This window comes from Podarcis raffonei, chromosome 6 (assembly GCF_027172205.1).
Source record: "Podarcis raffonei isolate rPodRaf1 chromosome 6, rPodRaf1.pri, whole genome shotgun sequence".
Lineage (NCBI taxonomy): Eukaryota > Metazoa > Chordata > Lepidosauria > Squamata > Lacertidae > Podarcis > Podarcis raffonei.
In genome coordinates this window covers 65,804,713-65,819,478 of record NC_070607.1, presented here as the reverse complement: position 1 = coordinate 65,819,478, position 14,766 = coordinate 65,804,713, and the positions used below count along the sequence as shown (strand labels likewise).

General features: G+C 47.2%; 1 protein-coding gene across 1 annotated transcript in view; it reads left to right on the top strand.

The window, feature by feature from the left end:
• The window catches only part of DENND2C (DENN domain containing 2C), a 58,740-nt gene that overhangs the window by 23,706 nt on the left and 20,268 nt on the right, over positions 1-14,766 (top strand). The window contains exons 2-7 of the mRNA XM_053393559.1: positions 6,153-7,105; positions 8,241-8,389; positions 9,434-9,540; positions 10,821-10,991; positions 13,933-14,029; positions 14,617-14,661. Of these exons, the coding sequence (XP_053249534.1) occupies positions 6,312-7,105; positions 8,241-8,389; positions 9,434-9,540; positions 10,821-10,991; positions 13,933-14,029; positions 14,617-14,661 (1,363 nt within the window). The 5' untranslated portion in view covers positions 6,153-6,311. The remainder of the gene's footprint in view (positions 1-6,152; positions 7,106-8,240; positions 8,390-9,433; positions 9,541-10,820; positions 10,992-13,932; positions 14,030-14,616; positions 14,662-14,766) is intronic.

The window sequence follows — 14,766 nt, the reverse complement described above, 5'->3', positions numbered from 1 at the left end:
CAGCCTGTTCTTTTTTCTTTTTTTAAGCTGCTAGAGTCAGGGGCAATGGGGTTGAACATGTATCCTGTGCCCAGGTTTCCGACAGCAATTACTGTAGGCTGGTTCTATCTTGGAAATGATTGGTGCCTGCTGTTTTAAGCTTTGGGAATGCATATGCCAGGAGCAATCCTGGAAGTTCTCCCCCACCACTGCCAGAGAAAGAGGGTGGAAGACTTATGTGCAAGAAGGAGTTGGGTAGAGAAGGGGAGCACCAGTTGGGGGCCAGTGGTGGCTTGCTTTTGCCTTGAGTAGCTGAGACTGGCTCTATATCTAGGGCTTCATTTGTGCCAGGGTTTAGCCCAGTGCCAGAGCTGGGTTTTGGAAAGTGTGTGAAGTAATCTAAGTAGTGGCTGTGAGCAGTTTCCCTTCACTAGTGAGTAAGCACAGCCCATCCACCCCACTCTCCACCCACCTACATGTGCACCAATCTTCATGTATCTTTCCTTTCAAAAGACGATTCAAGGACGCTGGCTGCCTGCAGTTGGAGGAATGGGAGGAACTTGCTTATTAAACCTAAACTCCCCCTCATTCTGCACATTTGCTGCCAAGGAGCTAGGCTTCCACCACAGATGGTCGGGTCTTCAGCCAGTACAAAGCTCTGGCAGCTCTCTTTTTAGAAGTTGGCCACACTGTTAACATAAACCGTGAGCATCTTGGTAGAGCAGCCTTCAACAATCTAGTACCTTCCAGATATTATTGGATTACAACACCCAGCAGCCCCAGCAAGCATGGTCGGTGGTCAGGGATGATGGCCAACAGGTTACCCATACCCACTGCACTGATTCCTTACTGAATTGATTCCTTGCTGGTATTTTCCAGGCAGCTATGCAAGAGGAGGAAGAGGGAGTACTGGGTGAGTAAATGATAGAGGGAGGCGAGAGACAAGATGGAGAACTAGCATTTGATTTGCTGGTGTGCCCATCTGACAGTTCAGCTGTGATGATGGGCTTGCCGTGCTGTGCATCTTCTTTTTGAATTAGCATCTGCTTTTGCCATATTGGAGAACTCTTTGAGGACTCTCATAAAAGCAACAGATCCCAGGATGTATTAAGAAAATATAGTGTCGTTAAACCGATATAGTTAATTGGGATGGGGGAAAACAATAGTAGCTGGCCTGTGTGTATTCTCAGTGGAATTACTGTATGTGTATGAATGCTGCTGCTGCTTTGCCTTTGACAACATTATTGAACAAGGAAGACCCTCAGTTTTCTCGGTGAAACTGAGGTAACATATTTTGGTGGCAAGTAGGAGAGGATCAAGGTCTAAATATATTTCAGTGAGAAGAAAGGCTCCCCTTTCTTGCTGAGTTCTTTGAGAGTGTGGTGCAGGCCACTTGCACTGGATCAAGCCCCATGCAAAGCTAAGCTCTGAAACTGTAAGGCTCATATAAGACACAGATGTGGCAGCTCTTGTTTTTGCACAAGATCTATGAGGCTATATCACATTATTTTAAAAAAAATTGATGTCCTGTGTTGTTACCTGTGTGATGTGCTGCAACCTGTAGGAGCTGAACCTGCTTTACATGGTATTACTACTTGACTCAGCTTCTCACGCTCAGCTCCAATCAGAAGATAAGTTAACAAAGATCCACGTTGGTGTTTAAGCCATAGTAATTACCACCACTCTACTGCATTTATATCACTGTAGGTATGCAGGGAGAGCTAATTATTGCATATTAAGAGCACTGTCCCTGTAATGTAGCATATGTTTTCCTTTGTTTCATATTGCTTTTCAACCTTTGATGATGATACTGATAAAAATACTTAATATTTACTTTAGGACAAGGGTGGGGAACGTGTGGCTCTTCAGATATTGTTGGACTCCCAACTCCCAACTGCTTTAGCCAGCGTGGCTGATGGTCAAGGATGATGTGAGCAGTAGTCCAACAACACCTGGAAGAGCACAGCCCCCCACCCTCCCCTGCTTTCAAGTGCTTGAGCTGTTTCATGTACATTAGCTTAGTAATCCTTACAAGAGCATTGCAAAGTAGGCCAGTGTAATTATTCCCATTTTGCAGATGTGGGTGGATGGAGCTGAGACTTGGACTACATATTATCTTGACAAATACATATTTCCAAGGTCATGTTTGCTGAGGTAATGTGGGGGTAGAGATAGCATTTGCATGGGGTGTTTCGGTAGGAGAGAGTGCTGCTTCCCTGATTAAGTCTTACAGGATTCCCCGCCCCCTCAATCAGGCTTGTTTCTGGTTTTGGACCCTGGGCAACTGCCTAATAGGGACTGATGAATTATTATCAGGGAGTATCTATAGTGGGAGGTCTGACTAACAGCAGGTTCAAATGCTTACGGAACCTTCTTTGACTCTACTGAAGATGTCAGCATGGCAGAATCACCTCCATGATAGTAATAGTTGGAAATTGCTGTAGGATGCCTTTGATGAATTGGTATGCTTGCTTCCATCTTTTAGATGAGGCTGTTCCCCTTCAGAGGAGGACAGTTGGGAAGGGAGGCAACAGAATAGGATGGGGTGAGAGAGCAGAACTTACATGTTCAGCAAAACAACAACAACAACAAATTCTTTCTCTACTGTAAGCCCTTCAAGCTCAAGCAGCATGACCGAATGCTCCCACATGTAAAAACAAAAACCTCTTCTACACAGAAAGATATATCATCACATTTCCTGATGCCAAACTGCATGGAGTACCCCTCTCTTTAAAAGTGGAGGAGTATTTTCACATGAGGAAACCAAAACACATATTGATAGGACACCCCTTCCCCCAGTATGAAATGGTACAGTCTCTGAAAGATCACCTGGTTTTGCTGAGTGTATAGATTAACCAGTCTTCATTTTGTGCCACGTTTCTAGGCACAGGTGCGGGCTTTAAAGCTCTGTGTCTGAGTGTTTGGTGGGTTTTTCTGTGCAGGCGCTTTCGCTGGGGAAAACCCATGTCTTACCGCTGAATCAGAACAAATGGCAATCTTGTTTTCTGGAGATTGTCTTTTGCTATGATTCAGCAGTAAAATGAGGGTTTTCCCAGGGAAAGCGCCAGGACAGGTAGAAAAACCCACTTGGACGCACAGGTGTGTGTTCTGAAAGCGTGGATGAGCCCTATGTCTGGCTCTGAATGGAAAGAGCAGAATGGAGAGGATTTGTGCCATATTACCGGGGAAGGAAATGGCTGGGCAAAGTCTTCAGGCAGACAGGCAAGATGATGAACATTTTGGGGTATTTTGCAATAAATTGGAGGCTGTTCTCGCTATTTGGGTTCCTTTATTCGTAGTCTCTCTCCCACCGCCACCCCAGCTAGCCAGACCCCCTTGCTTCTCTTGGGCTCCATGACCTCCAGAGATGTCAGCAGCTGTTCCTTGGGGAGGGGGGCGGAGAATTATCACTCAGTGCCAGCCTGTTACTTTGGGGAGTGGCCACATTGTTGCTGCTGCTAATCAAGGCCACACAAGGGTGTGTGGAAGAGGCTGACTCCCAGATGCTCAGGATGCTTTGAGGCAGGCCTATTTATAGCAATTTTCTGCGTAGGACTGGAAAGGAACCTCCTTAACCCTGGAAGGAAGGGAGCCCCAGCTGCTTTGCAAAACAGCACAGCCTGATGGAGGAGGGGAAGGGCTTTCTTTGCCTGTCAGGGTGGGTCTTGCAAAATGGTGGGCATTTCCATGTGGGTCAAAGCACCGGGCAGCAATGTGGGCAGCAATATGGGTAGGTGTGGGATGCCTGTCGAAAAGTAAAGCTAAAATTCAATGCAAGGAGTTCTCCACAGACTGGATAGCTCCCACTGTCTCTAATGCCCTTGTCCCAAACAGGACTAAATTAACCATGGCTCATCCTAAGGAAAATGCTGAAGGTCTTTGCCATTTTAGAACCCCCATTGTCAGCACTCATCTGTACAAGTTTCTAGAGCTCCTGGTTAAAGAGGGAAGCTTGGAAACATGATCTATGACTCCTGAAGTCTCTGAAAGCAGGAACCTTTCTGCACCTGAGGCTTTGCTTAGTTCCCCCTCCAGGTCTCTCTTGAGTGTTGGTAGCTCTGTGAGCAGAGAAAGGGCTGCTGGCTTGAAGACCTCTGCTGCTGGTTTATGCCACTTCTGGATGGTGGTGCAGTTGTTGTTGGTTGTTTATTTGCTGGTGTCAGAGAACACTTGTACTGGTCTTGTCCTATGGAGATGGGAAAATATTATGGGTGTTTTGTTCCTGCAGTGTTGTGCAACTGCCCTGGAGAGTGCAACCACAAAGATATTAGTACCGGTAAGTACGCGGTAGCAAACCCCAGAACATCTGGTGCTCTTTCTTCAGTTTCTTTACCTTAAGGGCTTAAAGGAGCATCTTGAGCAGCCTTCAGAGGATCTTTACTGGGATCTGAAGCAATACTGGGCCTGGGAGGATTCTTTCACCCACCTGTGCAAATGACGGGAAAACACAGCAATCGCCCTGTCATCACCATGCAGGGTGTGGGGCAGACAGAAGCCTGTGAACCAGCTCTGTTGGGTCCAAGACTCGCCTCTGCCACCTCTGCCTGCAGTGGCAGTGGGTGGTTTGCATCACTGTCTCGCCCTGTTTTCCTGTTTGTGAAATACAGGCAGCATCAGCCTCCAGCTGTGCCTTGGGACTCGGGAGGCCTTGTTCATCTTTTCAGCAAGTGTGCTGAGTGTTGCTGAGCAAAAGAAGACTGTGGTTGTGGTGGGATTTCACACTGAGGAAAACCCTGTCCAATCCAAGCAAGCATAAGCACTTGTGCAAACTCTGGGGCTGCAGCTCGTTCTGTTGTAACTTAGTCGCCTTTCAACCATGGTAGTTCAGATCCCCAAAATCTGATGGTGGCAGAGGTGCTGCTTTCCCACTGCTCCCCCCCATGCTTCCTGTTGAGGATCAGTGGTAGACAGAACTAGAGTGAGCATGGGTGGGGCAGAGCCAAAAAGGAGTGAGTGGGGCCACCCCTTCTCTCTCTTTCTGAAACACCCTTCTCTCTGTGTGTCTCTTTCCTTCTATCTCCTGCCTTCTCCACCCCGCAGGCTGCCAAGAGAGAAACAGATCACTCTTGCCAGTGGTATGAACTGATCCCTTGCAGAGAATTCCGCCCCCATCTCCTTTCAGCTTCTCCCTTCCATATCCCACTTCTTGCCTACCCTCCCTCTGGGCTCCCCCTATTGCCACCCCAAATTAGACTATGGGCTGCAGTCCCGTCCCCCCCATGCAATTCCCTGGCTATATTCTGCCTCCACTGTTGGAGGCCGTGTGCCCTTGAATGCTAGTTGTTGAGAATTACAAGTTGGAAAGTGATGTTGCACTCAGGTGCTCCTTACAGACTTCCCATAGGCATCTGCTCGGCCAATGTGAGAACAGGACACTGGACTAGACAGGCCACTGGTCTTTTCCAGTAGGCTCTCCTTATGTTGCCCTCAGTTCTGCAGCCACCCAATAATATGCAGTGAACTATCTAGAAGATTCATTTTTTTTCCTTTGCCCTCTCCCTTTTCACATTCTATTCTCTTTACTTCCTGGATTGAAAGAAGAAAGGCTTTTGCACAAATACCTTCACAGTAAGAGCACCCGATAGGTCGTAACAGCAAAAGGAACATAGAAACATTCTGTAAAATGAGAATAATAATGACGTTTCAAAATGCTAAGTGCTGTATTCATTAAAAGGGTTGAATATATAGTTAGTAGTTACGAAAGGTGGCTGGGTGCAGAGTTTCACCTGCCTGCTTAATTTCTAGATCTGAGGGAAGCTGAAATGGGTGAGGTATTCAAAACCAATCCCTGACACAGCTTGGGAATGTTAGACTTCCGTTTATTGCTCATGCTCAGGAAGTTGTTGCCTTATGTGCAGAGGCGCACATTCGGTTTGATTATTTAGATATACGCTTAAGCTTTTAAGGTATACCTAAAATATAAAATGTGTGAACAAGGCAAACATGTGGATTGTACACTTGTCAGAGAGCTGGGACAAGCTGGAATTCCAGGTCAGGTGTACATTCAGTTGGAAATCTGGGTTTCCTGCAATGTACAGAAAGACCCTTGGAGTAATTTAAACAAACCAACAAACCAAGAGTGTCTTGTGACACCTGAAAGATGGTTGATTGTGTCCAAAGCATACGTTTTGCACCCCTTCTGATGGATGTCCCGTTTCTCTCTTTTTCTTCAGGGTGCCATCAGAATATGTTTCCCCTTTCAGCACAGTTGTTGGATTACTTTCCGAACTGGTTTTGACTGGAAACCCTCAGCATCTTGACTCTGGAATTACAAATCTCACTTACTGCAACTGGGAGGCAACGTGCTGTGATGTGAACTTACGTTGCCTGCCATGCACCCCACGGGCAGCACAGATCCTGGCTTTTCCCGCACTGCTGTGCAAACCCTGTCTCGTAGCCACTGCCGGAACATAAAACAAAAGATTTCTCAGTGGGAGGGTCGGACTCAAGGGGGTTGCCAGGAGGAAAGACAGAAGCCCCAGGACTTTGGGGTCAAGTATGGTCAAGAGAGCAGGAGACAGACGGTGGGACTAGGGCACAACAGGCATTCAGAAGGACTAGCAAACATTCAGAGCCTTGGCTTAGATTTCCGGGAAAACTCTCGCCTCTGCTGTGTGACTGAGGAGGAAGAGGAGAGGCTCCAAGAGGCTCCAGAGAGCCCCTTGGTTGAGCAGCTCCCCAATGGTGTTATATCTGAAGGAGAGGATGAGGCGGACTGGCAGGGGGAGAGGCTCCCTCCAGGGAACTTCTACACCTCACGGGAGCTGTGGAAACAGATAGAAGCCCTTTCTCCCGACCAAGTCCTCGCTCTGGCTTTGGACCTGAAAAGAAAGCGGGAAAGCTGTGGCTCAACAGAGAAGGAGCTGAACTTGGCTCCGACAAAGAGCTTGGAGAACATCTACTGTGACGTTGAAGGTCAGGAGGGGCGGCCAGCCATCAATCCGGTACCCAAACCACGAAGGACTTTCCGATACCTGTCTGATAAGGACCGCACAGATTGCCCTAATGGAGGCTATGCCGAGAGGAAGGCGCCAGAACATCAGTCTAATGGTGGCTGTCCTGCCTCAACCTCCCATGACACTGGGCAGAGAGTGGTCAGCAGAGGAATCCGAAGCAGATCCAAGAGGTGGGTGCCAGGTTGATCTCTCTGGTTCCTCTTATGCAAGTAGGTAAAGGTAAAGGACCCCTGGATGGTTAAGTCCAGTCAAAGGCAACTTTGGGGTTGCAGCGCTCATCTTGCTTTCAGGCTGAGGGAGCTGGCATTTGTCTACAGACAGCCTTCTGGGTCATGTGGCCAGCATGACTAAACCGCTTCTGGTGCAATGTAACACCGTGACGGAAGCCAGAGCACACGGAAATGCCGTTTACCTTCCCGCCAGAGTGGTACCTATTTATCTGCTTGCACTGACGTGCTTTTGAACTGCTAGGTTGGCGGAAGCTGGGACAGAGCAACAGGAGCTCACCCTGTTGCGTGGATTCAAACCGCCAACCTTCCAATTAGCAAGCCCCTGAAGCCCAGTGGTTTGGACCGCAGCACTATCTGCTCCGTGGTGGATATTGCTCATTGTAGCAAGTCCTGTTCCTAATCATTGCGGTTTTCCCCATCTTAGGGAACAGCTAAGCATACTCTTCTTTCAGTTGCCCCCATTCATTCTTCCATCATCAGGAAATCAGAAAGGTTCTCCCCCCAACTTTCCATATTTCTATTTGCAATTGTAACAGAAAAAATGGGGGGGGGGGATAGATTAAAAAAAAATTCCAGCTGACTTTTCACAGTAAGAGTATTTCATCATTCCTGTATACATTAATATAAGCAGGCTAAATAGTTGTCTAAATGAAATGGACTATTACAACCCATATGTTCAAATGTAGATGTATGTTGGGCTACAACTCCCATCATGCCTGCCCACTGGCCATGCTGGCTGGGGCTGATGGGAGTCCAGCAACTCCTGGGGCAGGAACAAGTTTCCCCATCGCTGCCTTAAGGCATGAAAAACAATTTCTGAGAGAAATTGTGTTAAAAATGATCTCACCTCTTTCTATTGTCTTTATACGTTCTGAATGGAGAACTGAAGACAGAGCTGCATAATACTACTTTTTCTAAAAGAGCAGTTTTATGCTGAAAATTCTCCAAAAGGAAAACAAACATTTCAGTCAGCTCTAGACAGGGGCAGCAGCCCTTTAACAAAACATAGGAGATGGGCAAGTTATTGCTTGTGAGGCTTGTGTGATGATAAGGCAACTCTATGCTTTGTTTGCAGAAAGTCCTTTGAATTTGAGGACATCCAAGGTTACCGAAACCGGCTAGCAGCCATTGAGTACCAAAAGCTCCATGAAGAATTGAATGGCACCACAAGTGTCCGCCTCTATTGCACGCAATCGGAGGACAACCTCTATGAGGACATTATTGGTATGTTGCAAAGTTCACTTGGAGGAAATGAATTGTACTACTTTGAAGCTGCCTGTTGAACATGTTTATAGATACCTGTTTGTAGAGTGTTTGTAGAGTGATATCAAATACCACTTCTTCTGCAAAACAGCAAATTGAAGAGAAGCGGGTGTGGGGATTTGCAGAGCATCCTGCTGCTTTGTGCTTTCTTCCTCCCCGTTTCCTTTCTATTAGTTCACAAGTAGGCACCCTATGGGCCCTAATGTCATTTTATGCAGCCCCCAATCCTGCTCAAGCTGCCCCATTCTTCCATCCTATCAGAGTTCCTTCAGTCCTGTTCGTTTCCTCCTTATTTTTCCTGTTTTCTTTTTAAGTATCTCTTCTCCCCCACTCCATTTCTGTGTAGTTTCAGAATAATTTGAAGGGCCACATTTTATTTGATAGAAATAATTGATGTATTCTCAGGAGCCTTTTCCTGGTTGTACAAGCTTTGGGAAAAGGTTGTTTTCCTCTCAGCTCTCTAAGAACAAATTGATAGATTTCTGATGTGTATGTGTGGTTTTTTTTTGTGGGGTTTTTTGTGTGTGTGTGTATAGCACACCAAAGCCAGAGAGTAATCATTTTCAAAACAGTAGCTGCATTGGTCTGTTGTACCAAGAAAATCCTGTGCATGACCTTTGACATCTTAATGACAGGTGGGTTGTCCCTCCCACCTGCCAAGTTTTGCCTGTGTGGTTGGGCTTCAGCTCCACAGCAGGACCATCAGTGGTGGTGAGCTGAAACCTGCTATCTGCAGCCACTGGCTCTGTGCATGAGTTCCCTGCTACTTGCTTGCGTAGCAGAACAAGGTAGAATTCACCCCCTGCCCATCAGCTGATGGACAGGTGGCTGTGGTTTTGGAAAATGGTCCTTGTGGGCTGAATTGGAACCTCTGGTGGGCCAGGAGTGGCTTTTGGGCCAGAGGTTCCGCTCCTCTGCTGTAGACATGGTCCCAGTTTGTGCCTTTTGTTGTTGCAAGCATGTTGGTATTCTGCCTCTCTCCTTCACGATACTCCTTTTTCCTAGATCCTGCTAAGGAGAACCTGTATGAAGATATCAAAGTGAAGCCTCTATGGAGGATCCCCTCTACTTGGAAGCTGCCTCCTGCCCGGAGCACCATCAAGCCTCCCAAGGTGAAGGCTCATTTCTCAATGTCTGTTTTCTGCATCCCCACCTAAGGCTGGATTTTGTCCCTGCACCCCACAGGAATTCAGTTGACTAAGATGGAATAAGTTCAGACATGCACAGACTCAGTGGCATTGAGCTAAGTGTTTGAACTGCTTCCACTGAAAAGTTTTGTGTGTTTGGGCTGAGGGCTGTGACACTGTGGCTTTCACCATTGTTGGCAGTTATCAACTGAAGATTGCACGTCTGTGAATTCACCATTAGAGAGTAAAATGCTGCTTCGCTATGCTGTGTTAGCATTAGCTTGATCTCTCCTTGTCCGAAGACAATACTCTGCACTCCCCATGCAGGGAACAAAAGAGGAAGGGGGAAATTTGTGCATGCATGCTGAAGCGCATTCACGATCTGTGGGTTAGGAGCATACTTCCACACACATGCACTAGGGTACTCTTTTGTGGAGGGGAGCTTGTGCTGCCTGGGGATTAAGCCATATGCCCAGTATCTACAGCACCACAGGGAGCACTGTAGCAGTGCAGGGGAGGCACTTTGTTGCCTAAACATGTGCACCTGTGCATGCTTCCCTTTTCAGACCTCCTACTCATTGTGCTTTTACCACCTATAAAATAGGGAACTGCATTTGTTCAAGACTGAAAGCTGACACTTCCTCTCCATCCCTCCCACTTGTGAAGGAATGAGCCTGAGGCACATTCACAATGCTAGCCTTTCCCATCCTGTGGCCCTCCAGCCCTGAGGTGTTGGTCTTGCTGGCTGGGGCTGATTGGAGTTCCAACAACTTTTGAGGAGCCAAGAAAAGGTGTTGGCAGGTACTTAAAGCCTGTGTCCTTGGTTCCCATTATAACTGACTTGAAATGACACCCACCCCCTGCTTCTCCAGTGACAAAGCAGGGAGATTGTGTTAGCTGCTATTTTGCCCCCAAATGATTTTAGGGGAAGAGGACAGTCACTAAGCTAAACAACTGCTAAATGCACAGGTGTGTAAATGGGGAGAATTGGGCAGGCGGTGGGAGAGGAGGCAGGCCTAATTAGATTTCCCCACTGCTCAGCTAAGGGGACTTTTCGGCCTGTGCTCTTCTCCAAACCAGGGATCGTTCCCATGCCTGTTAGACACTTCTACTTCATTGTCACTACCATAAAAAGCAGGCAGCCTGTTTGCAGAATTCTTGTTCATTATTGGTGTCTGCCCACATTCAGCTTAGTGGGAATCACTTTCCTAGTGAAACCTTTTCACTCTCAACCATGTTTTTATTTTATTTTTGGTTTTGTGCAGCTACCCCCGAAGCCACACTTCCTTCACCGCAAAACCTTGGAGCTAAAGACCACAAGGATCTGCCTGCGTGGGAGGCTGCCAAAGGACACAACTCTACCTGTTACGCTGACGGAGTGGAAGTTCTTCAAAGCAGGCGAGGCTGGAAGCAGGAAGAGGAAGAATCTACCTCGGGTGAGGAAGCACGATTTGAGGGTGTCCCCCCCCCCGCCCGGGGAGGAAAAGCAGCAAGAGGAGCTAGAGTCTTTTCTTTCTTTCCCTGCTCATGCACCACACCACTCAGCTCTGGGAATGGTCCTGAGCATGAGGAGATCTTCACCCTTCCTCTGCAGCAATGCTGAGCAGTGATTTGAACCTAGTTCAAACCTAGGTGCAAGATTCAGCTAGCTAGTCCTCCTTGTGGAAGCCCATGCCTGAATTAATTTCACTCCTTTGTTTATTTGGATGCTGTTGTCCTGCTGTGCATACACAGCTATTCAGGCTGATTGGCAAACGGGCACAGGCAGTATGTGGCAACGTGCAGTTAATGCGCAGCTAACCCCCATTCACTTTGGAAGTTTAATTCTGATTTTAAACAAGTGATCAATGCTGCTTGTAAAGGCTCAATATGATCCTGAGTTCATTTTATTCTGCCTAGACTCATGTAGCTTATTCCTCTGGAGTGGCTTACTCCGGAATTAACATTTTAACCTCCAAAGTGTTTTGTGGCTTAAAGCTGCTGAGCAGTTTATTAGGAATGAGACAGTTCCATAAAACTTGAATATCATTTTCCTGATGTGTTTCCTGCCGCTCCCTCCCGTGGGTGAGTAACAGAGATGCATGACTGGTGTAGTCGGCAAACTAAGATTCGCTTCTGATGCTGCCTACGCACTGGAGAAATTGGACTCCTGTCCAGCTAGGGGTTTTTTTATATCACCTCGCATACATCTGTATTTTTAAAAAATCAGTCCACAACACACACCAGTTCTCTTGATAACCCTACAGTAAGAAAGCATTGCAAAAAAAATGTGTTTCAGATATTGTTGTCTAGCTAGGGACCTGAGCAATAAAAGCTCCCAATTCTGGCATCTACTTTAGGCTAAAGGACTGAGCCAGCCCACGCAGCCTAGTAGAAATCTCTTTCTTCTGTGGCAGAGGGAATTGGGGGTAGGAGGAGGGAAGGCTAGCATATTCCCCAGGCCAGACTTGTTGCCTTTTCCAAGTGTTACACATCAGCATTTCTTGGAGTGTGCAAAGATGATTATAAACGTTGTGCCAAGAGGAATGATGAAATGTCCCACATGAGTGCCCTTTGTCAGACAAAGATCCCTAAACAGCCTCCAAACGTAAAGGAGTAATTTACTGACAGGGAAAATGCATGTTGTTCTCTCACTCTGAACTCACAAGATTGCTGGAGTGATGCCCAAACACACTGTGGCAAAGAATCTTGGTCAACCCCACCAGAGAAGCATGTGCTACGTTCCAGCATCCTGACGCCATATCTGCAGCTCTCAACCACTTTTCCTGGGTTCTTGAAGCTGCTGACAAATGTGACAGCCCTGTGACTGCCAGAGTTTGTGGCAGCTGGCTTAGAAAGTGTGGGGTGGGGAAACACATTTCCAAATCACAGTGTTTCCGTGGCAAAAAGCTGTGGAAAGTCTCAGCTACCTGGCATGCACACACACACCCCTTCTCCCCTTTGGCATTTTGCATGTTTCGTCTCAACAAACACCAGTGTAACCGGGCTACCATTTCAAAGTGCGAAGTAGCTCTCAGATTAAGATCAAGGCTGGGAAAACTCTGCAGGAGCGGAAGAGAGGCAGGAGGAAATGGATGGAGGAAGTGCAGTGCTTCCTTCAAAAGGGCAGCCGTGCCCTCGGGTTGTGCTGCACGCCATTGGCCCAGGAGCAGCCGAGCAGATTGCTGCTGCGGTTCCTTCTTCCTCTGCCCGCCTGACCCTGCTTGGGTTGCCGAGGTCAGGGAAAGGGTTGGGACTGTGAGCAGATTTACCTGGCGCTTGCCTCTTGCACTTGTGCATTGCTGGTGGTGATGGGAACGACTGGTCCCCACCCTGTGGCCTGTGCTTGGAATGTCGAATGCATTCTTAAAGCCGGGCAAGAGGGAACTTGGCCTGCGTGCCGCGCCTTTCAGGCAGCAAAGCAGTTCCGCAGGAGATGAGAGCGCCAGCAGGTTATGACTTGACATGCTGAGCCAAAGAGCTTTCTGTCTGCCTGTGGCTTGAGACGCCTGATACTACACATGGAACTGGATGGGCTTGGCTGCTGCTGCTGCCACCACCACTCATCTCTTAGTGCATTTTTTTTTAGAACAACATAAAGTAGGTAACTCAAAAAAGGGGCACCCAGTAGCTAAGTCCCTGCCTGCCTCCAGATATGGAACTATGTTCCCCTCTCTTTTATTTGATGGGTCCGTCCTTCCCTTCATTTCCAGGACCAAACTGTTCCTCAGTCCTGGCAAGGGAGGTCCCTTGGTGCCATTTCCTTGAGAATCTGTGGCCCTCCAGACATTGTTGGATCACGGCCAGCAGTATTGCATGAGGGGGCCAGAGCATCAGTGCTTCCCTCTCAGCAGTAGCACATGAGCAATCAGGTTCTAGAATGGTGAACATGGTTGTAATGGAGCATGAATATAGATTTTCATGTTTCTGATCCTCGAAATAGGAACACCTTTGGAAAGCCAACCCAACCTATGTTATGAATCTTGGGTCTGTGTGCATGGAGTTGAATGTGTCTTTGCTCAAGACTGTAGATGTAACAAAGACTTCATGCTACAGAGTACTGTGGGAAGTTCTCTAGTGGCCCACAGGTTTCACTTCTCCCTCTGACCTGGTCCCAAGATCAGGCCCACGTCAGGACTCCTAGTGGCATGTATATGCAGTGTCCATATACATCCCTTGTTATCCTTTTCAATTACACGTTTGTATGTTTCTTCTGGAGGTCAGATGATTCAGTTTGCCCTCTAGATGGATCAGATCATCCTTGACATGGGTTTGGTAGCTGCCCACCTCAAAATTTTCCAACATGGCTCTGTGAATGGCCAGCTTTTACAGTCCTTGTCTGGATACTTGGGAGACATGTGGCCCCTCTTGATTTCCACTTTGTTTTTTGGGTTTCAGCTTGTGTTGAAGATTCAGGAAATATTTGACTCCAAACGAGGGAAGAAGAGGGTGAAGTTGGTGGCCCAGACAGGAAAAGAAGTTTCTCCAGCCAGAGGTATAGATTTTGAGTTATGTAAAGTTCTACTAGTCAGATATCCAAACATTGGTGGGGATAAGTATGTACTTGCCAACTCTTGAGTATGTTTAATATGTGCTTACTCCTTTTTTATCCTGCCCTTCCTCTAATGACCTTAGGATAATGTAGAAGGTTCTGTACTAAAATTGCGGAAGAATAAAGTAGTCCCTGGTTTTTCAAAAACTGTGCTACTACGTTTTTCTATGCGACTTTTCTTCCTGGCATGTGCTGAACTGCCTAGTAAAGAGCCATGTGTTCTTTGTGTGACCTGCATTTTGCAAATCAGCATTGTAAAGTTGCCTAGCAGTGCTAAACAATTTATGGTGATGCTTCCTTACATTGCACAACATGGAAGATGCCTCCTTGAAACCATATGATGAGTTTTATTTGCTTTGTTTAACACTTGGAGTGTGTGTGGCAGCAGATGCTTTTGCCAGATGTTGCACCTGTGCGCAGCTTTTGGTGCCCTTAGGCCCATGATGGGTCATCAGCGCGTCAATTGCCTTCCAGCATTTCCTATTCCCACCCAGCTGGCAAATTATGATGGAAATTCTCTATCGTTTCAGGTGAAACCAATGGGTATGACAGTGAACCGGAGAATCTGCCAAAAAGTGAGTGAGTCACAAGGGCTGAGCCAGCTCATGGGGCATAATTATAGCTGCTGGATCACCTGCTGGTATATTTACTAGAAATGGCCAGGCTGCATATAGCTTCTG